Below are 27,568 nucleotides of genomic sequence, written 5' to 3' on the forward strand. Positions count from 1 at the left end.
TATTAGTCCTAATTTTTCCCCCCAGCATTTTCAATGAATGCCCCCTGGTTCTAGTATTGTGAGAAAGAGAGAAAAATTTCTCTCTGTCAACATTTTCTACCCCATGCCTAATTTTATAGACTTCAATCATATCCCCCCTCAGACGTCTCCTCTCCAAACTAAAGGCAAGAGTCCCAAACGCTGCAGCCTCTCCTCATAAGGAAGGTGGCCTAACTCTTCAATCAGTCCTCAAGGTTGCCCTTCTCTGCACTTTTTTTTCTATCTCTTCGAGCATCCTTTTTTGAGATGTGGTGACCAGAACTGAACACAGTACTCCAAGTGCGGTCACACCACTGCTTTATATAAGGGCATGACAATCCTTGCAGTTTTTTATTCTCAACTCCTTTCCTAATTATCCCTGGCATAGAGTTTGCCTTTTTTTCATAGTCAAGCCATGCATTGAGTTGACATTCCCATGGAACTATCAACCAGGACGCCCAAATCCCTTTCCTGGTCTGTGACTGATAGCACTGACCCCTGTAGCGTGTATGTGAAGATTGGATTTTTTTGCCCCTATGTGCATCACTTTACATTTTGCTACATTGAACTGCATTTGCCATTTCTTAGCCCACTCACCTAATTTATCAAGGTCTGCTTGGAGCTCTTCGCAATCCTTTGTGGTTCTTACCCCCCTACATACTATGGTATCATCTGCAAACTTGGCTACCACACTACTCCCACCCCTACTTCCAGGTCATTTATGAATAAGCAAAGAGCACTGGTCCCAAAACGGATCCTTGGGGGACACGACGCCCTACATCTCTCCATTGTGAGAACTTCCCATTGATACCTAACCTTTTGTTTCCTGTTCCTCAACCAGTTTTTAATCCATAGGAGGACTTCCCCTCTTATTCCTTCATTGCTGAGTTTTCTCAACAGTCTCTGGTGAGGAACTTTGTCAAAAGCCTTTTGGAAATCCAAGTAGACAATGTCCACTGGTTCTCCCTTATCCACATTACTGTTTACACCCTCAAAGAACTCTAGTAAGTTTGTAAGACAGGACTTGCCTCTACAAAAGCCATGCTGACTCTTCCTCAGCAGGTCTTGCTTTTCTACATGTTTAATAATTTTATCTTTAATGATAGATTCTACTAATTTACCAGGAACAGATGTCAAACTGACTGGCCTGTAATTTCCTGGGTCCCCCCTAGACCCTTTCTTAAAGATTGGTGTGACACTGGCCATCTTCCAGTCTTCAGGGATGGAGCCTGATTTCAGGGATAAGTTGCATATTAGATATTGCATATCAGATATTGTCGATAGTAAAACAACTAAGTTGTCACAGTGATTGAAAAAATACTGGGCACAGATCTACTACAGTTGTCACTATACAAAAAAATGAGTATTAGCACTTGTCTATCCTATATCATTAGGCTTTGCTCAGCAGCAAGCCTTAGAAAGACATGAAATTGTTTTATTTTACAAATCCAAATTTGATTTTTAGGGAGAATATGGTGCTTCCTTAGCTTAACAAAGTCTGGATGCTGTTAATAACTTAAGTGTGATAACCTATCCTGTTCCAGGAGTCATTGAACATCATTTTAATTGATTTGTGAACATAGTTTTAAAGGCATTGTGTTGGATCCCATGATTTGCAGAAGCAAGGGTTGCAAGATCTCCCCCCACCCTTTGCTTGGAGCCCTTTCTGACCTAAGGCAGGTTTATTTCTGGAGTTGAGAGACATGTGTGGCCTTGCTGTTAGCATTTATGGTGGGAATTATTCATTTCTTCCTCTTTTATGAGCAAAGCTCTGCTCACTCTAGAGGTAAAAATGACCATGTTGTTCCCTTTCCTCTCTCTACTGCATCTGTCTTACCCACATGGCTGTTAGTCCACAGAGGCCTCTTGAGCCTGGGAATAAACCTTCCTGGGGCTTTATGGGGTTCTGGGGGAAGAGTGGGGGGACCATGTGCACGGTCCATGGATGGTTTGTACTGTCTCTGTAACATTTGACACTTTAATGTGTAGTTCTTCTTCCAAGAGAGTTGATACCATTTTCTAAAATCTGCTGGCTTGGGCACCTGTCTAGTACACACTTGAAAAAAAAACACCACAACTTTGCTTTGTGGGGTTTCCATGAAAGTATTTGAAAGGAGGTTTATTTTGTAAGTTTTGTTCACTTCTGTTCCTTCAGCTCTTGCTGTTCTTGCTGATATAGTCTAGAAATATTTGGATATGACATTGTTTGGTTTCTGTACAATTTGTGTCTTGTAGCTTTGTTTAAAACACTGCAGCCTGGCACATTGCCATCATTGATTGAAAATTGATGGATAGTGAGAGAGTTGTGTTAATCTCACAATGCACTTCCTTGAGGGCCACAGAGTTGAGATGTTTGTAGATGCAAAAGAACTTACAAACTAGCCTTGAATTCTTAACAGAGCAAAATGGGTCATGAAATAGCCACTGGCTTGAAGCAGAGCTGTACATTATCTGAAGGGCTCTAAAGGAGAATATGGTGTTCTCCTGGAGGTGGGGGGCGTATGTCCGAATGACTATTGAATCTTCAGTTCAAGCAGGTATTACAGGAAAGATTGCCTTAAGTCAGGTATTACAGTTTAAGCAGAGGAAGGTGTAAAGGAATGGGGAACTTGATGTCCCATCATCTATATATATAAAAAGCTAACAGTGACTTTGTTAGTCACTCCCTAACGCCGAAACGGCTGAACAGATCGCCCCCAAATTTTCACATGACGTTCCTCCCTATTGCGGGCAGGTAATCGGACCTTCAAATCGCCGAAAGTCCATACATGAGCCAGGTAAAACGTATTTTTCCTGGCGCAACAGGCCATGAAGCTGTTTGTGTTTAACTGTCACCCTTAGAATGTTCGTGCAGCCTGTCTGTCTGTGGCCTGAGGGCTTGGGATGACGGCTTAGACTGTTCGCTCAGATGGGCAGAGATGAGCAGTGAAAACAGTAAATAGGTAATACTGTTAGGTAATATGAGTGGAAGTGAAACACATACACACTTTGCCATGTGAGATATCAGGTGGGGTTCCCCCCCCTCACACACAGGTAACTTTCACTCTCTGTGCCTCACCCACTGCTACCACACAATACACATCCAGCTCATCCTCACACACCTCACTCTGCCCTCCCTCACATCCAACCACCACTTACCCACTTCCTCACCCATATTCGCCACAGCTCTCTTTTACTAAAAGCGAGCTGGAGTTTGCCTTTTTCTTCTAAGAAAATCCACGGGGTGGGGGCGAACCAACACTACTGGCTCCGCTTCTTTTGCACATGGCCCTTTAAGAACCCAGGGAGCTGGCCTCAATCCCTCACCACCCTGCCTCCGCTGCCTGACTGGGATAGCCTCCTTGCCCTAGTTCTGCCTTACCCAAGCCAGGACTGTGCATGTCAACCAGCCTCATGGACAGTGGGATTTGCACTCTGGACAGTTCCGTTGTGGAATGGAAAGGGTTACCTTATACTAAAAAAACAAGACACCACCATATAACAATGTGAATTGAAAAGGGAAAGAGGGATTCCATTTGACCACCCCAAAAGGCTATGCTGCGGATCATTTGATTTGGATGGACAACTGTGTGGGTTGCGGACTGTGATGAGAAGGACAATTGCCACAGCAACGTGTGGCCGGGCCCCGCTAGTTCTAGATAAGCAGTATGAGTTCCACTATGTCTCAAAACAAACAAACAGAGCAGGACAGCAGGAAAGTAGGTGTCAGGCCAGTAATTCTTGAACAGTGTTCCAGGCAGGGCGTACTAGGAAACCAAAGGGAATAAATTAATGAAATGTTCTTATTTGCCTGCACTGCCCATCTGCCTACAAAGAAAAACTGTCTGCTTAATTTCTGCTTCAGTTGCTTCTCTTGCTTAGTAATATCAAGGCCAAGGAGAGAAGGAGAGTAATAAATAAGGTGTGGGGACAAAGTGACCTAACACTTTTTTAAAAGCTGGTTTTCTTGAGATGTCGATAAACATGTCAGCAATTGAAGCAGAAAAGGAACCTTCCAGAGGATCTTCTCTCTGTGAACCACCCAGCTTGGAGATCTGCAAGAGCTCAGAACGTCTGCAGCTGAATGCAAATACTTACTAGTCCAACACTTTGTTATAAACAGTGTGAGAGGAAGGGCACCAGGTTGGTCCTCCAGGAATAGCATCTAACCATGCTGTTCACAAGCTGTCTCATTATTAGGGTAGCTGACAGCTCAGAGGCTGTTGTGAAATGTTGGGGGTAATCTGCCTCTGCTTGCCACAGCCATTTATCCATGTCAGCCAGGCCTTGTCTGTTATCTTGCAGGTCCTGAATAACTGGCATCACATTTGTCTGTCTGTCTGTCTGTCTGTCTGTCTGTCTGTCTGTCTGTCTGTCTGTCTGTCTGTCTGTCTGTCTGTCTGTCTGTCTGTCTGTCTGTGTCCCACCCTATCCCCAAAGGGCTCAAGGCGGGAAGCACTGTAATGGCAGAGGTAATCACTCACAATGAGTAACCTTGCCTCTTCCAGGTTGGGAATCCTATCTTCGGTGTGCAGGAAATGAGCCCCTTTTAGGGCTGGTGGTATTTACATACTTTGTTAAAGTAAAATTTGTCACCAGTCAGGTGCTGGGCAGCCCTATACACAGGGGCCGGATGATCCACCATGGCGCCGCAGCTGCGCTGACATGCCTCTTCTAAGGAAATAACAAACAGAAAAAGCCTCTCCAGCACCTTGAAGCCCCAGCTGCCAATGCTATGGGGCAAAGGCCAACTAGTGTCAGCTCCTCCCTTAGCCACGCTCCCAGCCACGCTCCCCTGCTACACCTACGAGGGCACAGGGATGCTGGTGTGCTGTGCAGTATCATGTCCCACCGCCAGGTAGGGATTTTCCACCACCAGGGCAAATGCCCCAGGGATGGCAAACGTACCGCTGTGGCCCTGCTCTGCTCCCAGTGGCAAATTCAGCCCCTCCTGTTGGATGGGCCAGTAAAGCTCCCAGGGGTTTGTGAAACGGTGTTTAGTGAAGGCAAAATGTAAATCTGAACACTGTCTTTTTATTGAAGTCATAAACACATATTGGAAGTAAGCACCACTGAAATTGATGGTGCATATTACGATGTGAATGTGCGTGGGGTGGCACCTTTCAGAGCTTGTAATCCCTAAGAAAGAATATGTTCATTTCTGTTGAATTATACAATTGGCCCATCAAACTTTAATTGGAAAATGGTGATCCCTTGGGCTTGAGAAAGTAGAAGAAGAAGAATTTGGATTTATATCCCCCCCCTTTCTCTCCTGTAAGGAGACTCAAAGGGGTTTTTACAGTCTCCTTTCCCTTCCCCTTCACAACAAACCCCCTGTGAGGTAGGTGGGGCTGAGAGAGCTCTGAAGAATTGTGACTAGCCCAAGGTCACCCGGCTGGCATGTGTTGGAGTGCACACGCTAATCTAGTTCACCAGATAAGCCTCCACAGCTCAAGTGGCAGAGCGGGGAATCAAACCCAGTTCTCCAGATTAGAGTGCACCTGCGCTTAACCACTACACCCCGCTGGCTCTCTAGTTAGTCATTCTTTGAATCCTAACCTTGATGTTAGAACTGTACATTTATTTCAGGAGAGAGAATGAAGATGTTAAAATATGGACAGAGTAATGGGAAAAAAGCTGTGTCTAGTTGCCTGGATGGTCTGGTATCCCCGCTTGATTACATGGTGTAACAGAGTTTCAAGTTCAGTAGGAAGAAAAGAAAGACTGTTGTGATAAAAAGGATCTATAACAGTCTGGTACTTTAGATGAGCATTTACATTTCTAGAAATTCTCTTTTAGGATGATGAGCATGGTATGTTTTCAGAATGTTACTAACCTATAAGTACTATCTTATTTACAGTAACTGTAGTGAATGTGATGATTTAGAACATAGGTGTCAAACTCACGCCCTTCCAGATGGTATGGACTGCAGTTCCCATCAACCACTGCCAGCATCATGCTGGCAGGGGATGATGGGAACTGTAGTCCATAACATCTGGAGGGCTGCAAGTTTGTCACCTGTGATTTAGGAACTAAGTATGTTTTTATGGGAACATTTTTTAACATGTAATACCTGCATTTCTCCATTTAGAGATCCAGCGTATTTCGATGAAAACTGGTTAAACAGAATCAAACCAGAAGTAGGAGACAATTGGAGATTGAAGGTATTTTCATTTTTAACTTTTGTTTGTAAACAATGTTGCCATTATTTATGTGTGATTTAGTTTTTTGTTTGTCCTTAAAGCTCAGGGTAAGATTCTAAACTTCTGAGATGTGCCAGCTGAAAAACGTACGAATTAAATGTGTATGAGTTAATTCCCGTTTAGCTCTCCTATGGTTTTGGTTCACAATAAAAATGTCAAAGTGTTACTAAAATATAAAACTTCCCCCTACATGTGGCACTTCATGCCGTCTATATTACTTTATAATAAAGTGATTTTTCTGTATTCTTTCAGCCCCTCTTCCTAAATATAAGCATTTCATTCAACTTATTCTGGAGAAAGCAAGAGATTGTACACCAAGATGCGGGCTAGGGTATGTGTGGTTGGGTACCCTAAGGGACCTCAGCATAGTGAAAACTTTCCTTTAACTAGACAATAAGAACATAAAAAAGAGCCTGCTGGACCAGACCAGAGTCCATCTACTCCAGCACTCTGCTACTCGCAGTGGCCCACCAGGTGCCTTTGGGAGCTCACATGCAAGACGTGAAAACAATGGCCTGCTGCTGCTGCTGCTGCTGCTGCTCCCGAGCACCTGGTCTGCTAAGGCATTTGCAACCTCAGATCAAGGAGGATCAAGATTGGTAGCCATAGATTGACTTCTCCTCTATAAATCTTTCCAAGCTCCTTTTAAAGCTATCCAGGTTAGTGGCCATCACCACCTCCTCTGGCAGCATATAACAATTGGGGTGGGGGTGTGTGTGTATGAGATTTAATTTGCTAAGCGAAGTGACGCAGAAAGGAATACAAGACCCAAATGGTTGGGGTTTCAAAGATCAGTGTTTGGCTTGAGCCCAGAATACCGTGAGTGGGAAGCCAGTGCAGATGTTGATGCTGTTGTGTTATGACCTTCTCCAATCAATCTTTTGTTTTTCCTTCAGATATTTTAGTTCAGTCACTCATCGTTGAAGTTTTATGTGAGTGATTGGTCCTGTGTTGAGTGGCATAAGAGTTTGGCAATTGTCCAAATGTATTAATTTCAGTGGGACATTCTAAGCTTTGGTAACTTCAGCTCCTTTTGTTTCATGATACCTAATGTGGAAGCAAATTTACAGAAGAGTTCACCAACTGGAGGCCCAACACTCAATACACTATTGCAGCCAGGCAAGAGTTTGTGGGAAAGAGCGTTGGCCGTGGCAGCATGGTTTGCTGACTGATTGATCTAGTAGGCGGGGTGGCCTTAACTTGCCAGTTTCCATGTATTCCTGATAGTAGGCCTCATAAAGCTAATTACTCCTCATAAATTACTCCTCATAAAGCTAATTACTAGCCAGGAATTTGCACCGGAGATAAGAGAAAGATGAATTAAACCTTTTTATGTTTGCAGTACATGTCTGCAGAAGGCAAATGCCAAATTGCCTTTCAGTGGCGTCTTTTTAAGGCTAACCTACTGATGATGTGGAGGTAACAGTGGAGCTTCTATCATGGAATTTTCTGGGCTATTAAAAATCAAGCAGTCGAAAATTGCTGGGCATTATCTTCATCATTCTACATTATTGATTTTAAATTCTCAAAAGCTTTTGCTTAACTGCTTCGTGGTGACACTGTTATCCCAGGGGAATTTAGAACACGATAAATTTCTCCTGTGTGGCTCTGTGGCTAATCTGGCCTTGTGATGATTCATGGTTGATCTGCTGAGTTCTTTAAGGCTGTTTGTTATATACAATAAATGTCCCTGCCCTTCTAAGGCATAAAGAATCTGTCAGCAGCTCTGACTTATTTCCAAACAGTACAGTATTAGCAGTTACACAGTATTTGAAGTGATGTTCTTGTGATGAGTCAGGAAAGAGTTTTGCTTGGCAGTGGCCCCAACTTTCTAGCAATCTTTTTTTTTGGGGGGGGGGGTGTTAAATTCAATTAAATAATGGAGATCGTGTGTTGCCTGTGATCTACTTCAGGGTGTCTGAATTGGTCAGTTTGTCCAAGGATCTCAAAAACCAGTTATCATGCCCATTGCATTGCTCTTTGCTTACACGCTTTCTTTGCAAGGAGTTTGATGATTTATATTTAACACATCCATGCACCACTTTCCTGAAGTGCTTCCAAAGCATTGTATGAATGAATGATGTGCTGGCGAGTCACAGCCACCGCATGGCGACCCTATTCATTGAGTGATTCACAGAAGAGATGATCAGATGTGCCTATCTCTGCATAGCAACCTTCCTCCCATGATGGTCTCTCATCAAGTACTAACTGTGGCTGACCCCTCTTAGCTTTAACAACCTGGGGCTATGCTGGGCTATTCAGGTTGCTAAAAGCATTGTATAGTAAAGTACAAAATGTCATAATTAAGCAGCTGAAACAGTGAAACTCAATAGCATTCGAATTAAAAATCTAAAAACAGAAAAGAAATCAGCAGGAGTTAAATCATAAGGCAATCTTTGAAAGCAAGTCAGAAAAATAAGTCTTTGCCTGTTTTTGAAAATATCAGGAGTGATGATACCAAATCAGCATACAAGTAGTCCATAGATGGGTGTTCTAAGGCTGGACAGCTAAGAAAGGCCCCATTGTAGAAGTGACAGAGGACAAGCAACTAAGATGCCACATTGCAAGCCAAATTACTCAAATAGTGCACTGAACAGTTTTAAAGATTGGAAATATTTCAAAAAGACAGTTAAAGATAAGATGAACCGATAACATTCATCCCAGCAAGAGCAGTCGAGAGAGATTTTGCAAGTGATCACCAATGCACTTTCAGACATTCAGTGTGTTGCTCTTATCAGGTGGCATGGTTTTCTGGTCACTCAAGAACACAGCCTATGTCAGTAATGATTTGTTTCCCCATTGAATTACTTTTAGAAATAATGTGATGGAAATGTGTATTTATTCGTGCTTGGTGCTTTCCTTTTCTGGTGTTAGATGCTGCTAGGCGCTGCATCAAATTAAAACATCTGTTATCTGAACAATCAGTTTCCTGATTTTCTTAGTCCTGACACTGAGCTGTTGTCTTCATGTTCTGTTTGATGATCTTTACAGTGCTTATCCGTGTTGATCATTGTGGAGTAATTTTGAATTCATTTGCTTGATCAACTTGTATTTCAAAGACTGTGCTTATTTGCTGAACATATAAGCCTGGCAAACCTTATTTTGAATACTTCAGGTGGACCAGAAGATCTTGCTGAAACAATAAGCATAATTTTTTAAAATATTGATTAATGAGAAGATTAAAGAGAGATATTTTGACATGTCGTTAGAAGAGATGCAAACTCAACTGATTTAGGCTTATAATCCATTGGCAAATATATTTCATAAAAATTATCAGCCTGACAAGCTCCCAAAGCAATCAGTTTGATACACTTTTTAAAGCATAAAGAACAAAAACCAGCACTATCCTTTGCTAGGGTAAGTTTACTGGGGAGGGCAATTCTGCTTCACTGCCTCCATTACCCCCACAGTTCCTTTCAGCTCCCCCTCTGTAAATTGGGTAATTAGAGCAGTACCTTGAAAGGGGCCTGGAAACCAGATGGTAGTTAGGCTCCTTCCGCACATGCAGAATAATGCACTTTCAAACTGCTTTCAGTGCTCTTTGAAGCTGTGCAGAATGGCAAAACCCACTTGCAAACAGTTGTGAAAGTGGTTTGAAAACGCATTATTTTGTGTGTGCGGAAGGGGCCTTGGTGCAGTTCTTTCAAGATTATATCTGCTGGCTTTTTTCCCTGCCTTTGGCATGCTCTCATGAGTATAAGAATATTGAATCTGGAAATGATTATAGAAACATAATTGTCTGATATTCATGATTTAGTCAAAGGCCTCTGTTTTGAGCAGCAAGCTCCTGCAATTTCAGTGTGTGATTGTATTTTTGTTGTAACATTTGTCTCAGTTTCTGAATTGCATCTCCCCCTCCCCTCTTTCCTCACAAAGACAAGCAATCTGAAGAAAATTTTAAAAGGAATTTTGGATTACAATCATGAGGTAAGGACTTTTATCGCTGGTTCAAGCTTATAGTTTCATTTTATTCTGGTTTTTTAAAAAATAATTCTTTATGTTTCATCTTTATTGATCTGTATCCTGCCATTCCTTTCAACGTTGTCAGGAGCCTTCCTCCAATCTAAGGCTCATTCCGCACATGCAGAATAACGCACTTTCAAACTGCTTTCAGTGCTCTTTGAAGCTGTGCAGAATAGCAAAATCCACTTGCAAACAGTTGTGAAAGTGGTTTGAAAACGCATTATTTTGCGTGTGCGGAAGGGGCCTAAGTTAGGACTTAGGCCCTGAGCCCTGCTTCTGTGGGGAAAGGGCAGGATAAAAATCCAAAAATAGACAAACTGGTTTATGGTTTTAAATCTCCTCCATCATGTAGCATTACATATGCAATTTAAATATTTTATTTCAATTTTGAACGTTAAAATTACTCTTACTGACAGTGTTGTTGTCTGAAAATATAGTTTTCTGTTTTGGTTCGTAGTTTCCTGAAGTGAAACAAGATTCTCCATTTCTGAGTATCCAGCATAGGGAATGTACAAAAATCATGCTTTCATGAATGGGGTGTATTTGTGCTGATATTGGTGTGTGTTTGTTTTTTAGTACATTTTCAGAAGGTGGTGGTTAAAGTTACGTTTTAAAGTTCCTGTTGTTTTTCATGCTCGTGTGGTAATTAATTAATGGTCTTTTGCATTGCTAGTAATGGTGTGTCCTTTGTTTGGAAGAATCCACATATTATACTTCAGTCCAATTCTAGTTCCACATAATAGCTAGTGATGTTGATGGACATGACTTATATTCATCAGTGGCTTTGATGAATTATATCGTGCTGATTGAGATGGGCAGCCATGTAGGCATCCCATACTGAATTGGAGCTGCAGTGTTTTTTGTATTGTTATTGTAACTACAAACTTATAAACAGTATTCCGCATGGGGTGCTGTGTGGTTTCCAGGCTGTATGGCCGTGTTCTAGCAGCCGCGTTCTAGCAGAGGATCAGATCCTCTGAAAATGCCAGCCACAGATGCAGGCGAAACATCAGGAGAGAATGCTGCTAGAACATGGCCATACATCCCGGAAACCACACAGCACCTCAGTGATTCCGGCCGTGAAAGCCTTCGACAATGCATTGAACATCTCTACGGGGAGAAATTGTTCCAAGACACTCGGAAACTATTCGGCATATTACCGAATATTTGTGTAACCTACATAAGTTTTTCCATTGATAATAACTTAAATTCGTTTTTCTGTTTTCTTTTTAATTTCCCATCTGTTGAATCATTTGACTCCAAAACATTTATATATTTTAGAGTTTTCTTTTTAAAAAAAAAAAGCTGTTAGTCTAATTGTACAAAACAATCCCTTTTAACTTGTCCATCCAAGTCCATTTGCTTGGAGAGGTAGATTTTTCTCCCAGTGTCTATCAAATACAGTATGAGTAGCCATAGCAGCATATGAAACCAATTCCTGCAAGCTCTATGGAACTATACCACATTATTTAATACCAACAGTTCTGGTGCATGCAGTATTTTGGAACCAGTACTCCTTGAAATACTTCATACTATCATTTTCCAGTATTCACATGTGTGAGGGCACTCATACCACAAATAGTAAAAGAAGGCATTTCCAGTACTTTAATACCAACAATTCCTGGCTGTGTTCTAAATTTGTCCCACTCTGCTTGGTAATAGTTGTTATTGGTTAGCTGTTTTCATAACATTTCATACATTTGCTGTAAATGTAGAACACTGTAAATATGACACTCCATACTATCAGGTTAACTTGATACCCTGAGTTCTTTGCCTTCAGGATGTTAAATGTGATGAGTAGGTTGTGCATGCACATCCGCAATTGGATCGGCCGTGTGTCGAGGCCTCAGATTAAATGGAGCCACCCAGCTAATTTCTTCTGAAATCCTTAGCTGAAGGTCAAACTGTATGCTCCCCAGCAGACCTGGGTGTGAGAGCATGTGTTGCTGTGCAACAGCATGCAGTTATGTTTGGCATCCTGAACGTTTAGTTTGGATCGAAGATTTGAACCCTAGAGATCAGCCACTAGAGATCTTCTCTGCTTACACTGTATTTGCCATGGCTGTGCGTTTCTATATGAATGTGTTTTGGTCTCTGCACAGATTTTGGGGCAGCAAATCAATGATTTTACCCTTCCTGATGTTAACTTGATTGGGGAGCATTCAGATGCCGCTGAGCTTGGAAGAATGCTTCAGCTCATTTTGGGATGTGCTGTAAACTGCGAGCAAAAGCAAGGTGGGTGAAACTGGATCAACGCTGTCCTCCAAACTTGGACCCACAAGACTTTTTTTGTTCAGCCAAACAAGACATGATTTCATCTGTCTGATTTACGACAGCCCTAGCAAGCACTTTCGAAGCAAGCGAGAAGCAGAGGTGGTTTGCTATTGCCCATCTGCAGAGACTTCCTTGGAGGTCTCCTTTCCGAATACCAACCCTGAGATCTGACAACATTAGACTCTACTATGATGCCTTCCCTTCCAGGTGTCTGCTTTAAGGACCAATATATGCCAGCATGATATAGTGGTTAAGAGCTGGTAGATTCTAATCTGAAGAACCGGGTTTGATTCCCCACTCCTCCACATGAGTGGCAGATGCTTATCTGGTGAACCAGATGTGTTTCTGCACTCCTACATTCATGCTGGGTGACCCTGGGGCCACACTTCTTCAGAGCTCTCTCAGCCCCACCTACCTCACAAGGTGTCTATTGTGGGGAGAGGAATGGAAAGGAGCTTGTAGGCCACCTTGAGTCTCCTTACAGGAGAGAAAGGTGGGACAAAAATCCAAAATCATCATCTTCTTCTTCTTCTTATGAGTAATTTCAGGGTTAGATCTGCAGTGTATTAGCTGTTTTGGTAGAGGTGATCTTTAGCTAAGGCATGAAGCTGGTAAAGGCCAAACTGATGTTCCATATTTTTATCATCTTACATGCGAATGACTGCATGCCCAAATTTCTCTTTTGACAGAATATATCCAGACCATCATGATGATGGAGGAGTCTGTTCAACATGTAGTCATGACAGCCATCCAAGAGGTAAGGAACTTGGTTCTGGGACCAGGAATGTATAATATTACATCGGGACTACTTCTGCCAAAAGAAACAAATTACGTAAAGATACGACGTTTTGAGAAATCAGAAATTTTGTTTTCCTTTGAAGGAAAATAAAATGTTTTCTAACGTAGGTTGTAGAATTCAGTCAAATGTTCCACTTTTCTTTAAATCTAGAAGGTCTAAACTTCTGGATGCTGTTATTAGGTTTCCTTCCTTTTGTCTTTCCTTTCCCTGTGGCTCCCACAGTACTTCAGAATTGCTAGTTTTAATGAGCAGCACAGGGTTGAATTGCTGACTTTTGTTTTATGTTAATATAAATAAGAATCTTCAGACTTCAAATCAAAGTTTCAGACTCTGAAAAAATAGTTTTCAAGTCAAGTGAAACTTGGTGCCAGTTGTCCGATTATTGGCACTTGTATGTGACAATACTGTACAGTAGTAATGTCTTCATATTTGTTATTTGGCTGAAATAAGTGTGGAAAAGAGGACAGACTAGGCTACTTAACCCCTTTTATTTCTACATATTCCATTGACAAGTTAAATATGTTCTTAAATGTTTCCCAGTGTACACAGTGTAACCCAAACTTGGTCTAGATGATTCCACATGTTTTAAAAAAGTTTAGTGACTTAACACATTTTGAGCAATATAATTGGTGCAGCCTTTGAATCCTGCTGGAGAGGCGCAGAAAAAAAAAAGGGGGGGGGAAGAATAGCAAAGCAGGGTAAAATCATTACATTTTCTGGTGTTGTTCTATCAAAAGGATTGATTATGCAACACGTTAAATTAAATATCAATGTCTCAATTTTAAGACTCAGTTTGTGCACTTTAGTTGGCATTTAGACTGAAATGTCTTTGAATTCTGCTGCATTTCAATGGTCTTTTCAGGTTAGGAATTCAAGTGGAGCTCCTTTCCTTAACCACTTTTACCAGTCTATCACATCATATGGATAACGCACGCATGTCAAAAAACGGGTTTCATAACTGGGTGGTCATCACTGAATGGCTAGATAATTCTGGAAGGGGAAAGCAACTGATGAAATGCCTTACCAGTGTTTAATAGTGAATGTTACCACTAAAGATTTTCATATTAAAAGACTGACATATTAAAAGGCAGAATGTAAATCCTAGTCTGTGGCATGAAGAAACATAGTGATTCTTAAACACTGTTCCACTCTTCTTATAATTGAAGAGATCACATCTGAATCATGATTCAACCAGGAGCTTCCCTGTTAGGCTTTCAACTGACGTGAGAGGAATGTAACAGCCAGTACAAAGAGGATAATCCGGAGTCCTACTTACCAGTGCCAGCTTTGGCCATTGCTGTTCCCTTCAGGCACTTCAGTTTCTTCCCTGCTTCAACTGGAGTTGCATGCAGTGGGAAAGACTGTCATCTGCAGAATGGGACTTTATTTCCTCCCCCGCTTCTCTGCAGCCCAAATGGCTCCCCAAAATGCTGTTCAGGGGGAATAGAGGAACCCCCCCCCCTGTTCTGCACAGGAAGTGAAACTGCAGGGCAAGCAGAGATTGAGCAAAAAAATCTCCCCCCAGTGCTTTCACTGCTGGATCCAACCACATACATTGATAATCCAGGCCTGGCACAGAATAGTAAGGGCTGTGTCATTCGTTCATTCAGCCTTTCATGGCATTAAAATCAACATAAAGCACAAAAGTGCAAAACATGTAATGAAAGGGCTTTGTCTCTGCATAGTAGATTCATTTCCTCCAAACTGTATTCATGGTTTACTGAATTCTGGATCCTAGAATTCAAAAGAGTTAGTCTTTTTGGGATCCTGGAAGTTTTAAAAATGTTCTTGTTCTTGTGGAAAGGAGGAAAGCAGGACCCATTCCTAAATCTGACTGTGAGGTGAACTGCAAAATATGGTAAGAGAACGACTTCTGAATGGGCATGCTGCTCATGCAGGTGATATGACATGATCCTGCTTTTCACAAAAATTATTCCTGAAATGCACCAGGAGTGACATTCTCAAATGTTCTAAATACAAGAGGTTTCTCAACACCTTTTGAAGTTCACTTCACTTTCTTCACCCTCGTTCTTATAAGCCATGTGGGGAGCACTGCTTTTACAGAAGGCCTTTGTTGCGCTAACCTAAAGTCTGTAGAGGAGTCCCTCACAAACAATGCAAGTGTGCCTGGAATGTGCCTGAACTAGAAATCTGGGTGTAATACAGCTTCTTAGAGGAGCTATTGCAAAACATCTTGAAATGCTGTAAAATGTTGAAACAAATTTATGTTAAGTAGCATCAGTCTAGTGAACTGTGATACTCTCAGCCTATAAACACACAAAACAGCTCAAAGAAGGATATGTTTCATGTCTTTGGTGCGTGGTGTTTTGCTTCAGATGACATTAGTCTAAGATATATGTTTTTCCATGACTTCAGACAGCAACAACAAAGGCTTAAGGGTGGCTTCACACAGTACACTCTTGGCACTGCAGGAACTAAGGCTGTGTCTTCATCAGCAGTTTTAAACATAATCTGGTGTTGATATTCACACAAGGGAGGGATTCGAGGCATGCCACTTCCCATCCCATTGTTTTGCACACTTTGCATGGTTCTTGTTTGTGGGATCATGTATTAAAGTGTTACAGCTAGTACACAGTGGGCATTATGGTTTCCTTCCTGGCCATTAACCCCCCCCCCCCCCCAATATACACTGTTGGAGCTAGCCCCCCCCCTCTCTCCCCTCCCCTCTCTCTGTTTTATCCTGTTTTCACATAATTGAATCTCTGCCTCTGTTCACCTGTAGACATTGATGTATATGTCATCAAACTACACTGAAAGAATCTACAGTCTTAGAAATGTAACCTTAAGATCTTATCTCCAAGGGAGTCATGTTTTTTGATAAAGACTGTATGAAACCTTGTGAATAAATGAGTGGGTTTGTATATTCCATTATAAAATTCAGCATTGATTAATCCATCCTTTTAAAATTGCTTGAGAGAGCAACTCTGGGAACAGGAACTATATTTGTCTGAAAAATATAAAAAATCATTTTAGAATAGCTGGGGACTAAAGGTGACATCAGATCTGACAAGTGTGTTGATGAAGATACAGCCTTAAGGTGTACCATTATATTAAGGAAAAAGGGTACCCACTGTAATTATTCCATATATATAGAAACAACTTGTGAAAGTAAGTAATTAATTTTTTATTGTTTAATTCTGAGGTTTTTGTACATCCCCAAAGCTTCCTTCTATTTTTAGACTGCCCTGTTTCTTAAACGAATACAAATAAATCTTTTGCTTTTTCTAATCCAGTGTAATCTAATTGCAGTTGATGAGTAAAGAATCTCCAGTCTCTGCTGGAAATGATGCTTACGTTGATCTTGATCGCCAGGTATCTAATACCAGCTGTTTCTTCTTATTAGTGGAGCTCATTGTGCAGTTTCCTGGCATATTGTAAATAAGCTGCATTTCTTCTGCTGTGTTTTTGTTTGCTTTTACTTTTTTTCAAGTAGGTACCTTTGGGAGGCTACTGGGAGACGGACAGCCCAATCCAGATGGGGGTGGGATTTGGTGGCAGGTGGGGATGGCACTGGAGAGGCACCCCCACACTGCCTCCAGTGGAGCTTTAAGTGGCATAGCAAGCATTGGGTAGAAAAACCCCTGCTGTTGCCTAGAAAAGCTCCATTGGAACAAATGACTTACTCCACGTGTTTTCATGGCATAAGTCAGAGGGCTACGACAAGGCCTCACAGGCTGAAAGCCCAGTGGAAGTCAACTAAAGTTGGCTCCATCCCCAGGAATGCCCACAGCCTGCCCCCTTATGCACCAGGGTGCTTCCGGAAGCTGGTGCAGCCTCTGAGTGGTTAGGCCTTCCAGGTTTGGGTGCAACGCAGCTCTGTGGTGCTCACCCGCTAGAACATTTGCTATCCCCCAAAGGCAGGTGCCCCTTATGCCTGCAGGCTAGACAAACACGTCGGTGTGGGCACACACCTCTCCCACGGCCCATTCCGCCCCTTTCCCATCTGGTTCAAAGTTTTTATGACGTCTGTTTCTTGGGAAAATGTAGGAGTTTTAGCATTTTTCCAGTTAGCGGTACAACATCAATAACTACCGCACATTCTTGACCAGTATTTCTTTTTTTAAAGCAACCCCACAGTTTTGCCAAACGGAAATGATTGCTGGGTTGAAAGCCACATTGTTGGTGGCAAAAGTATAGTTCCATCCCTTCAGCTTACCAGTTGTAAGTTTTCCCTTCCCCAGCACTAATTGATAGAGATCTTTTGCACGGAGCCTGTGAAATGGACAAAGATTACATCACTTACTCATTGATAAAAAGGGGCTTGTAAGGTTAGTGTGTCAAGCGCACCAAACTGTATTGTCAATTTCATCTTCTGTGCTCCTTTTCTGAGCCAACAGAGCCACGAGGCTGGCTCAGAGTCAAAAATAGTTGATAACCTCTCATTTGCTAGCGAGCGTTTTGAGGTTTATTTCTAAAACAGTATGTGTAAGCACGGTCCTGTTTGCTTCACAGAAGTGTAGCGAGTATTGCTTAATAAATATTTAAGCGGAACTTGATGTGGCAATTTAGCCAATGCACAAATTTGTACCAATTCCTCTTTGTTGATATTTGTGCTGATGCCTATGACATAATTCCTCACCAAGAAACAGAGGGCTTGTGTTCCTGTTGTGCTGGGTAATCTATGCTTTATTTTGCTGGGCGGAATAGTCAACAAGGGGGAAAAAATGATGAAAAGGCTCTGGAGTTGTCCTGAACTGAGTTTTGAATTTTTGTAGTTTCTTTAATATTGAAGGGGTTTATTTTCTGGCAAAAGGTGGATCATCAACCTCGGCTAGCAGCCAGCGGTTGGACACAGTTTAATAAGTTCTCCCTAAAAGCACCCTTGTCTGTCTTCAGGCCATTCTTGGTCGTAGCAAAAAGGAACAAGAAACAAAAGGGATGTATTTACTTAGGAAAATAAATACATCCTCCTAAACGGACAACTTGCTTGGTAGAGTCTATTTCTTGTACTGTAATGGAATTAGATTAGTCTTCTCTTTTGGAAACCCATGAAGTAATTTCCACCACAGTGTTGGTTCTTGCAGGAGTAGAACCCGCAGGCTAAGCAAGTTTTACCTTTGTCTGTTCCTTGTCTTTCCCAGTCTTCCGTGTTATATGCTTAAAGAGTTAAAATGGACACTATTCAGTCCTTGCATTCATAAAGAAAAGTGGTTTTGAAAAACTTGAAACATTGCTAGTACTGTGTTTTTTTCCAGCCCGTATAAGTTGTGCAGTCTAGCACATATATGTCTAAAATACTAATAATCAGCTATATCTCTTTGTTTATATATAAAATTTGCCATAGAACCTTTGCCATCATAATATGATATCACTGAGCAACTTGGCACAGATGCACTGTGATCCAGAGTTGTCACTTACAATTGAATAAAGGAATGATGAACCTGTTACACCTTGGAAAATTTCTCTGCCAGCTATCCTAAGAGGCAGGCTTCCACTTCTTTGGGACTGTGAGTTTTTATGGAACTTTTGAAGATGACTCTGGCTGTAACGCAGAGTTCCCTTACTCATGCATAAATGACTACTTCTGGATCACAGCCATAAGAGATTATTGTGTCATATTATTTTTAGTAAGTGAAATAAGATATTGTGTTTTTAAAAAAACCCAGCTGAAGAAAACTACAGAAGAATTAAACGATGCCTTAGCAACCAAAGAAGAAATTGCCCAGAGATGCCATGAACTGGATATGCAGGTAGCAGTCCATTTCGCAACAAGGTTAAAGTGTGGACTTATAACAGGGTGTTAAGAATCTTATGCTGCAGATGAGAAAAGTTTTGCACTACACAATATATTGTTCGGTAGTGGCTTTTAGAATTTTTTTATTCACAGTATGTTGCTCAAATCTGTTTACTCTTTACTAGCTAATTGAAACATACCAATAAGTATATGACATTTACTAGGGTGTTTACTGAAGTTGCATTTAGTTTTCGTTGTGATTAAAACTGAATAGAACACCATCTTCTGCCTCTGAGATTCATAGAACTGGTAGCAGATACCCTAAGGCAGTGGTTTCCCAATCTTTTCCTTAACGAAGTAATAAAAAAAACAAACCCTGAGCTACTCCCCCCATATGTTACCAAGTTATGATCTGTCCTTGAAACAGAATTGCTATCAGCTAAAAAACACAGAGGAAAATCCTATGAAATAAAAGCTTTTAAAAGCCTGGATCAGATCTCTAAGCGACCATTTCCTGGATCTTCTGGAAGTACATGAGTCAGCACATAGCATCCAGTAGTTCACAGACTACCTGCTGAAAATCCCTGCTCTAGTGTTACGTTGTCGTTGTTGTCCCTGCCCCATTTTTACAGTTGCGTTGTCTGTCCCGTTGTTGAATTGCTGTCTTGGAGGAGCAAGACAGTTGTGCATCCCTCACTTGAGAACAATCAGCAAGGTAACAGATGATTGTTTAATTAATAAGATGTTAGTGTTACATAGTGCTTTGGAATTTCATAAGTATTTCTATCCTTTAAATTTTATTTATTTATTTATTTATTTGTAATTGGTTTTATATACCGCCCCTCCCCCGAAGGGCTCTGGGCGGTGAACAACACAATAAAACAATAGTTACAATAAAAACCCCATTAAAACCACAATCAATAATATTATATTGGCATCCAATCATAAAACAGAACTTCATAGATCCACCCTGGAAAATAAAACAGAGAAGCGGAGAACCCAGAATGTAAATAAAAGGAGGGGGAAAGGGGAGGGGGCATCAGCGGCCGGCCCCTCCAAACGCCCGGTGGAACAATTCGGTCTTACAGGCCCTGCGGAACTCTCCAAGATCCCGCAGGGCCCGGATAGTTGGTGGTAACGTGTTCCACCAGGCAGGGGCCAGGGCTGTAAAAGCCCTGGCCCGGGTAGAGGCCAGCCGCATCATCGAGGGGCATGATAATCAAAGTCCAATATGGCAGATTTGACAAAGTGAGGGGAGAGAACTCAGTGGATGTAGTGCAGCCACTATATGTCAGCCTTTTTCCAGTCCTTGTATATTTTGAAGTAAGCCGCACTCATCTTAGCACTCCCAACCAAGTGTGCGTAGGATTGTAGCTGTAAAGGCAAGGTTTGGAGGAGAGATTTCATGCGTCATTGCCCAATCCATTAGCAGCTGTTCTACAGTAGCTCTGTTTGGACTTGTGCTTGGTGATTCCTTTCAAACGATGCTACATCTTTGTCCCTTGTTGCATTTTTGGTAACAGGTTGCTGCGCTGCAAGAGGAGAAAAGTAGTTTGCTTGCTGAAAATCAGATCTTGATGGAACGCTTGAATCAGTCAGATTCCATAGAAGACCCCAATAGCCCAGCAGGACGTAGACACTTGCAACTACAGACGCAGTTAGAACAGCTCCAAGAAGAAACCTTCCGGTAAGAGTTCTGTAACGCAGCACAATATTAAATCTGTAGACACCATGCATCAGAAGGTAACTGTTTCATTCTTGTTTCCTACTAGAATGAAATATGCCTGTCTATATTAGCATAGTTATGTTCTGATGGGTTTTCTGACTCCGTCATAGTTGCAAATAATCCTGACTTGATTGAACTTCACTGTTAGAAGCTTGGCACAAAGGCAATGAGAACAACTATAATTCTCCCTTGACTTCAAATAAAACGATGTGAAAAGTATTCAGAGAACAGCATTATTCCCTGTCCCTTTTAAGACTAATCTGATTATGTAGCCAAGAGATGTGCTAAATAACAGATGTTGGCCTAGATTTGAACCCCAAAATAAGACCCCTTGTTTCCTTTCTTTACGTATTGTGAACAATAGTTGGTACATAGCTCAGTTTTGCTTCAGGCATACGCTTTATTATGTTGGAGCTCTTACAGGAGATGGCGTTCACTTTTACCAGTTCATGACACCCATGTGTGAAAGGGTCAGTGTGTCTCAAACTACAACTCTGGTAGCTTGACTATAACAGACTACTCCTTCTCTCTCTGAGTGTGTGTGTGTTTACACCACACTGCCCCACATATTTTATTTTATTTTTTTAAAAAACCAAAACTCTTAACCGCAAATGTTACTCCCTGAGAACTGACCGATAGCTTCAGTTGGGTGCTATGAGTGCCTTATTCCTGCCTTTTGTTCCAGCACCTTAAGTGGAGCAGTCGAGGATGAAGGATAAACTGTGATTGGCTGGCTTTGTTTCTTTGTTAATGGTTCTGGATGTTCTCTTACAGATTAGAAGCAGCAAAGGACGATTATCGAATTCGTTGCGAAGAGTTAGAGAAGGAAATTGCAGAGTTGCGACAACAGAATGAAGAATTAACAAATCTTGCCGATGAAGCTCAGTCTTTGAAGGATGAGATGGATGTCCTAAGGTAAAGCCTTCCCAGATCCACATGACATCACCTGTCCCATAGCAGTCTACACAGCTGCAATCCATTCATAGGCTTTTTCAGTAGCTATCCCAGTCTAGCAGAATGGACTTCCTTTGCAAGTCTTGACGTATGTCTGTTCTTTCAGCTTTCAGGAAAACCTGTACTTTTTAAGAGAGTTTTTGCGTTATGCTGCAAAAATAGTTTTAGGGTTCAGGTGACATTTATATTGATTTTACCCCACTTCCTAAGCCAAAGGGGGGCAATAGAAGATCCAAAGGAAACCTCCAAAGTCACTCCTGTATCCTAATCATATGGACCAATCCAGGAATTAAAAGAGTAGTTTGTGCATTATTTTCTTACACTTCACCTACCTACATTCCTTGGTTGGGTAGTTTTATGCTTATTTTATGTATTTATATGCCAATAAATGGTGGTGGTGGTGTTGTATTTATTTGCCTTGTTTGGATGTTTCTATGACCAAATGAACAAAACCTGTGTCAACAGTAAAGAAAATATTTTTATAACATAATTATACTGTTATTATTGTTACAAGCCAAGTACAAAAAACATTATAAGCCAGAGTTTAAGAAACTAGCTATGTGGAAAGACCAAAAACCTTTCTGTGGAATCCTCCACTAATACCTCTGGAGATGAATTTTAGAATAGATCTTATCTTGATCAGCCATCCACAACATAATTAACTCGTGGCAGGGTTTTCCACAGCGCAGACCATGAGGAAACAGGAAGTAGATATAATAATCAATCTCTCTCCTAAACAGTGTATTGTCGAAGACTTTCACGGCCAGATTCGACTAGTTCTGGTGGGTTTTCCGGGCTGTGTGGCCATAGTCTGGTGGATCTTGTTCCTAACGTTTTGCCTTCATCTGTGGCTGGCATCTACAGAGGTGTTTCACAGATTACAATCTGTTACAACCTAAACAGTTGACTAAGGATTAACATGAAACCTTAAATTTTGGTTTAGAATTTGTTCCTTGTCCTCTATATAATTCTTTTCAAACCCACATTGATTTTTTTAAAAAGTTGGTTAGATTAAGCAAACCAAGAAATTTTTTTGGTCAACAATATCCCAGGGAGGATATCTTTAAGGATATCTTTAAGGATATCTTCTTTAATACCTAATGTAGATGTTCCTTCCATCACCATTTTTCAGAAGGTAGTATTTGAGGAACTGGCAAAGTTATAGAATCAAAGTGGGCCTCATATGAGCCACAACAATTTTCCTAATAAATAGGAAGTGCCTTTAAAACAGCTTACAAATGATAGAATCACGATCAAATCTGCTGCAGAGGGGTGCCATACTTGTTTTAGATACTGATGACTTTGCAAAATAGGTTTACTCTCAGTTAAATAATACAAATTTCTATGAACACCTAGAACAGCATCCCTCTAACCATATAGTAAGAGTTACTTTATAGGATGGTCTAATTGAAGGTTATATATACAGTAACCTTCACAAATGCTGTTGAATCAGCACCCTTGAGCTCCTGTATTTTATGTTTTACCTAAAATAGGCAAGGAAGGTCATTGCTGTCCTGGGAGACCAATAGTCTCAGGTTCCAACTCAGCACTTGAACCATTAGCTCAATATCTAAATTATTTTCTGCAACCTTTTGTAAAAATTGCAGACTCCTATATTAGAGACTCTTAGGACCTCATTTTCCAAATTGAAGGGATTTCTCTACCTCCGGGATAAGTCTTACATTTAATGCCAATGCATTGTGTACGAACATTCCACATGATGAGGCAGGAATGGTAGCTGAAGATGCCCCAGATAGATGAAAAGATTTATTTCCTCCTACTTATTATTTACTACATTTATTAGACTTGGTTCTGGACAAAAAATATTCCAGTTTAATGATAAATATTACAAGATTTTAAGTGTGACCATTGTAACGCCTATCGATTGACTCTTGAACTTAAAGTGTTAATTCATTCCACTTTATGTTATAAAACAGAGACATCACGTTTCTCTAAATGCAGTACTAAATTGGCTGTTTATACAGCCATGTGCCCTTGCAAATTATTATATGTTGAGTCAATTACCTGATTCATTAAAATGAAGAAAAGATGAATTTGGATTTATATTCCTCCTTTCTTTCCTGTAAGGTGACTCAAGACGACTTACACACTCCTTTCCCTTCCTCTCCCCACAACACACACTTTGTGAGGTAGGTGGGGCTGAGAGAGCTCTGAAGAACTGTGACTAGCCCAAGGTCACCCAGCAGGAAGGTAGGAGTGGGGAAACACATCTGGTTCACCGGATAAGCCTCTGCCACTCAGTTGGAGGAGTGGGGAATCAAACCTGATTCTCCAGCTTAGAGTCCACTGCTTTTAACCACTATACCATGCCGACTCTTTAATCACTACACTACACTGCTCTTAACCACCACTTTCCTGCAGGGTTTTTGAACACTTATCTAGATTGAGGCACAAAATTTTGGAAGCTCCTTTGGTATCCCACTTTATTCATTCTAATCACAAACCTGAAGAACTGAGATTTTTTTGTGATAGCCGCTTTGCCGGGCAGTCAAGAGCAATTTTGCACCCAGAGACATCTTTTACAATTGCAACCTTTCTACATTCATAAACTACAACCAATTTCCTCCTCTGGTCTTAACCCCAGTTGGGATCTAACTTCATTTCTGTAACTTCATTTTTGTGATATTTACATGCGATAACTATTGTGTGTTGTTTAACATTCCATTATTTTAGTATTGTAATAGTCTAGGAAATCGCAGTATCATTCCCCAGCTGAGTCTAATTGGTTTACCGGAGGTATTTAAAGGGAGTGTTTCTCTTCCTTGATAAGATGGAGGCAAGCTATTTTGAGACTGCGTGTAAGCCTTGTCGTTCTGAAGGTATTTTTTTTTGGAACTCGTTTATTTTCATTTTTTACTTTAAATGAGTGTGCAAGCCTAAGATATATTGTTGTTGCTTATGCTTTTCTTATAGATAAATAATTGAAGCTGTTTAAAGGGGTTTTCGAAGCAGTCATTATCTGGAATCCCAGCTAGGCGTTTTGCTTGAATTCGTAACAGCTGCTGCCCTGATTGGAGGTTCATGCCCTGATAACACAGCCGACAGCAACTGTAAACTCAACACTGTGGAGCTAAAAAGATTTTGCTTTGGGATTCTGCTTATATTTCCACCAGCCGTTGTGCTTGTTTAGAGGCTCATTCCCTGATTACACAACTTGCAGCAATGTGAACTCCGTACTGAGAAGCTTAAAAAGATTTTGATTTCAAAACTGAGAAGCTTTAAAAGATTTTGCTTTTTAGAATTTATTTAACTCAATACGGACTCTCAAAGCTTTGCATTGAAGAAGTTTATTTCTTCAAGAGTAAAATTAACTCTGGCTTTTCAGGTTTTTTTGGTATTTGGCTTGTAATAATAACAACAACATATAGTTATGTTATAAGAAATCTTTTCTTGATTGTTCATTTGGTCATATTGGGTTTGCTGTATACTTAGTCTTTGTTCTGTCCCATTTTTGTGCTTTGCGTGTTTTTATGAACATTCTTTGTTTTATTTTACTGCTGATTTTTTAAGGTTGTTTTTGTAGGCTGATTTCTAATTCGGTAATTAATTTTCTTTCAGTTTAATTTAAACCCTTTTGTAGGGTTTATAGCACTTCTGTTAAAAACATTTGATAACATTGAACCCAGATTAAGAATTTAAATTGGGTGTTAATAGTTTGAAGGACATAAAGCAGAAAAAGATGAGCTATAAAGTTTTTTTATAGTTAGGTGTTGGAGAACAAAGAATGGGGAAGATAGCTGAAGAAGGGACACTGATAGGAGAATATACCAGGCAGAGAGGTGAAATTGAAAATCTTGAGATCTGATCCCCGCTCTGCCGTAACATTCACTAGGTGATCTTGTGTTTATCATCTCTGAACCTAACATACCTGGAAGGGTTGTTGTACAGGGAGGGAGGTATTACTATGTTTTCTGGGTTCCAGTGTGTTGACTCAAGACTATGGTGGGCTTTTTCTAACCTTCTTCATCTATGAGATCAACCATTTTCTCATACACCATTACTAACAATTGTATTATAAACACTTGTATGTATGCGAGCAATTCTGAAGAGGGTTTCCCACCTTTGAACCTGTGTAATGTTCCCTCCTTCTCAGGCATTCCTCTGACAAAGTCGCCAAGTTAGAAAGCCAGGTAGAATCCTATAAAAAGAAACTGGAGGACCTTGGGGATCTTCGGCGACAGGTGAAACTCCTGGAGGAGAAGAACACAATGTACATGCAAAACACTGTAAGCTTGGAAGAAGAGCTGAGGAAGGCTAACTCAGCCCGGAGTCAACTGGAAACGTATAAGAGACAGGTGGGAGCAGATCACAGCCAATGAAATTTCCTTACTTGCATATACCTAGTTAATTGCATGTTCTTCTGTTTTCCACCCAAATGTAGAATTCTTCTTGAAAGAGCAGTGTGGTGCAGGGTTTAGAAAGATGCATGCATTTCATCTGGGATGAACTGGTCCAGCCCCTCCCCCAAATATGAAAGTTATTGGGGGGCCCTGGGCCACAGTTCCTCAACCCCAACATACTGCAAATGGTTGGTGGTTAGGCTGCTTGGAAGAACTGCAGGATCACAATAGTTATCTTTTCCTCACATCCTTTGAGTTTTTATGTTTGAAAATTTGTTAACAGTTTGTCTCCCTTAAAAGTCTGAACAGACATTTTACTTCATTAGAGACATGTATCTAACAGGTCCTCTGTTGCAGAGAAAATCTGAAGGGATTTTTTGCTTCAGTATTTTAAATTGTTTCTCCCTATTTTAACAGTTACGGATTTGATTGGAAGCTGTCATATATTAACGAAATATACGATTTCACATTTCTCTATTAAACTTGCAGTTCTTATTGATGCTTACTGCACCTTTTTATAATCTATTATTCCCCATGTACCGAGCAGTTATTCCTCTACTCCAGTAAAGCAGCTGTTAACAACAGAATAACTGGACAGATTTTTTTTTGACAAATGTATTTTTATAAATGTAATAATTAAATGGAAAGGAAGGTAAAAATGGAAATTAAAGGTACGGATTCCCCTCTTCTCCAAAACAAACCTGGAATGGGGACCATGTTCCAAAAAAAAAAAATCTTTCCTGTTTACAATTTCTATATGCTTTTTTCTGCCATTGTCAGTCATCTGACTTTCTCCCATGTGTTTGCGGAAGCAGCACCCCCCCCCCCCGTTGTTGTTGTTTTTTTGCTTGTCTAACAGAACTTTGCCATTTTTTTAAAAGGACATTTTGAGTTGAGAACTCTTAACTGAGACTGAGATGTGCAGGCACGTGAAGCTGCCGTTTACTGAATCCGATCGCTGGTCTGTCAAGATCTGTATTGTTGACTCAGACTAGAAGACACTCTCTGGATTCTTTGGCAGAGGCCTTTCACATCGCTTCCCTTTTTGAACCCGTAACCTTCTGCCTGCAAAGGAAGGGCTCTACCATTGAACCTCACAGTCCCTACATACGTATACTACATATATGTTGCAGTCCTGGGGAATACGTTGCTTGCATCTGAACTGTATTGCCACATATTGCAATCTCAGGATAACTGCAGGAAAGACGATTTCACTTCCCATTAATATTACTGACTTTGTAGCGCTAACAGACTAAACCACATCCTTTGGTATTATTGACAGTGAATGAGACGGTTTAGTGATATTTAATGGCATTTGTCTCAGCTTAGTTACTTCATCCATTGAAAACCGAAGGGAAATTTATTGAGGGTTTATGACGATTGAGTAAAGTAAAAGTAGAGTTTCCCCTTCAGTCGTGTCCGACCCTGGGGTACCACTGCAAGCAGTGATTTTATAGGCAAGCCGTTTTGGTGGGGTAGTTTGCCATTGCTTTCCCTGGCTATTCTTTACCCCCTAGCTATGTGCTAGGTACTCATTTACCGACCAAGAAATGGATGGATGGCTTGAGTTGACCATGAGCCAGTTGCCAGGATATC

At 40.9% G+C, this 27,568-nt stretch overlaps 1 protein-coding gene across 2 annotated transcripts in view; it reads left to right on the forward strand.

The window, feature by feature from the left end:
* HOOK3 (hook microtubule tethering protein 3) overlaps nt 1-27,568 on the forward strand; it is a 75,248-nt gene that overhangs the window by 19,753 nt on the left and 27,927 nt on the right. For both annotated transcript variants that reach the window (XM_048503970.1, XM_048503971.1), the window contains exons 3-11: nt 6,089-6,161; nt 10,077-10,127; nt 12,266-12,398; nt 13,127-13,194; nt 16,507-16,569; nt 18,864-18,947; nt 20,455-20,618; nt 21,432-21,572; nt 25,726-25,927. In XM_048503970.1, coding sequence (XP_048359927.1) covers nt 6,089-6,161; nt 10,077-10,127; nt 12,266-12,398; nt 13,127-13,194; nt 16,507-16,569; nt 18,864-18,947; nt 20,455-20,618; nt 21,432-21,572; nt 25,726-25,927 — 979 coding nt within the window. The remainder of the gene's footprint in view (nt 1-6,088; nt 6,162-10,076; nt 10,128-12,265; nt 12,399-13,126; nt 13,195-16,506; nt 16,570-18,863; nt 18,948-20,454; nt 20,619-21,431; nt 21,573-25,725; nt 25,928-27,568) is intronic.

Source organism: Sphaerodactylus townsendi, linkage group LG07 (genome assembly GCF_021028975.2).
Source record: "Sphaerodactylus townsendi isolate TG3544 linkage group LG07, MPM_Stown_v2.3, whole genome shotgun sequence".
NCBI lineage: Eukaryota > Metazoa > Chordata > Lepidosauria > Squamata > Sphaerodactylidae > Sphaerodactylus > Sphaerodactylus townsendi.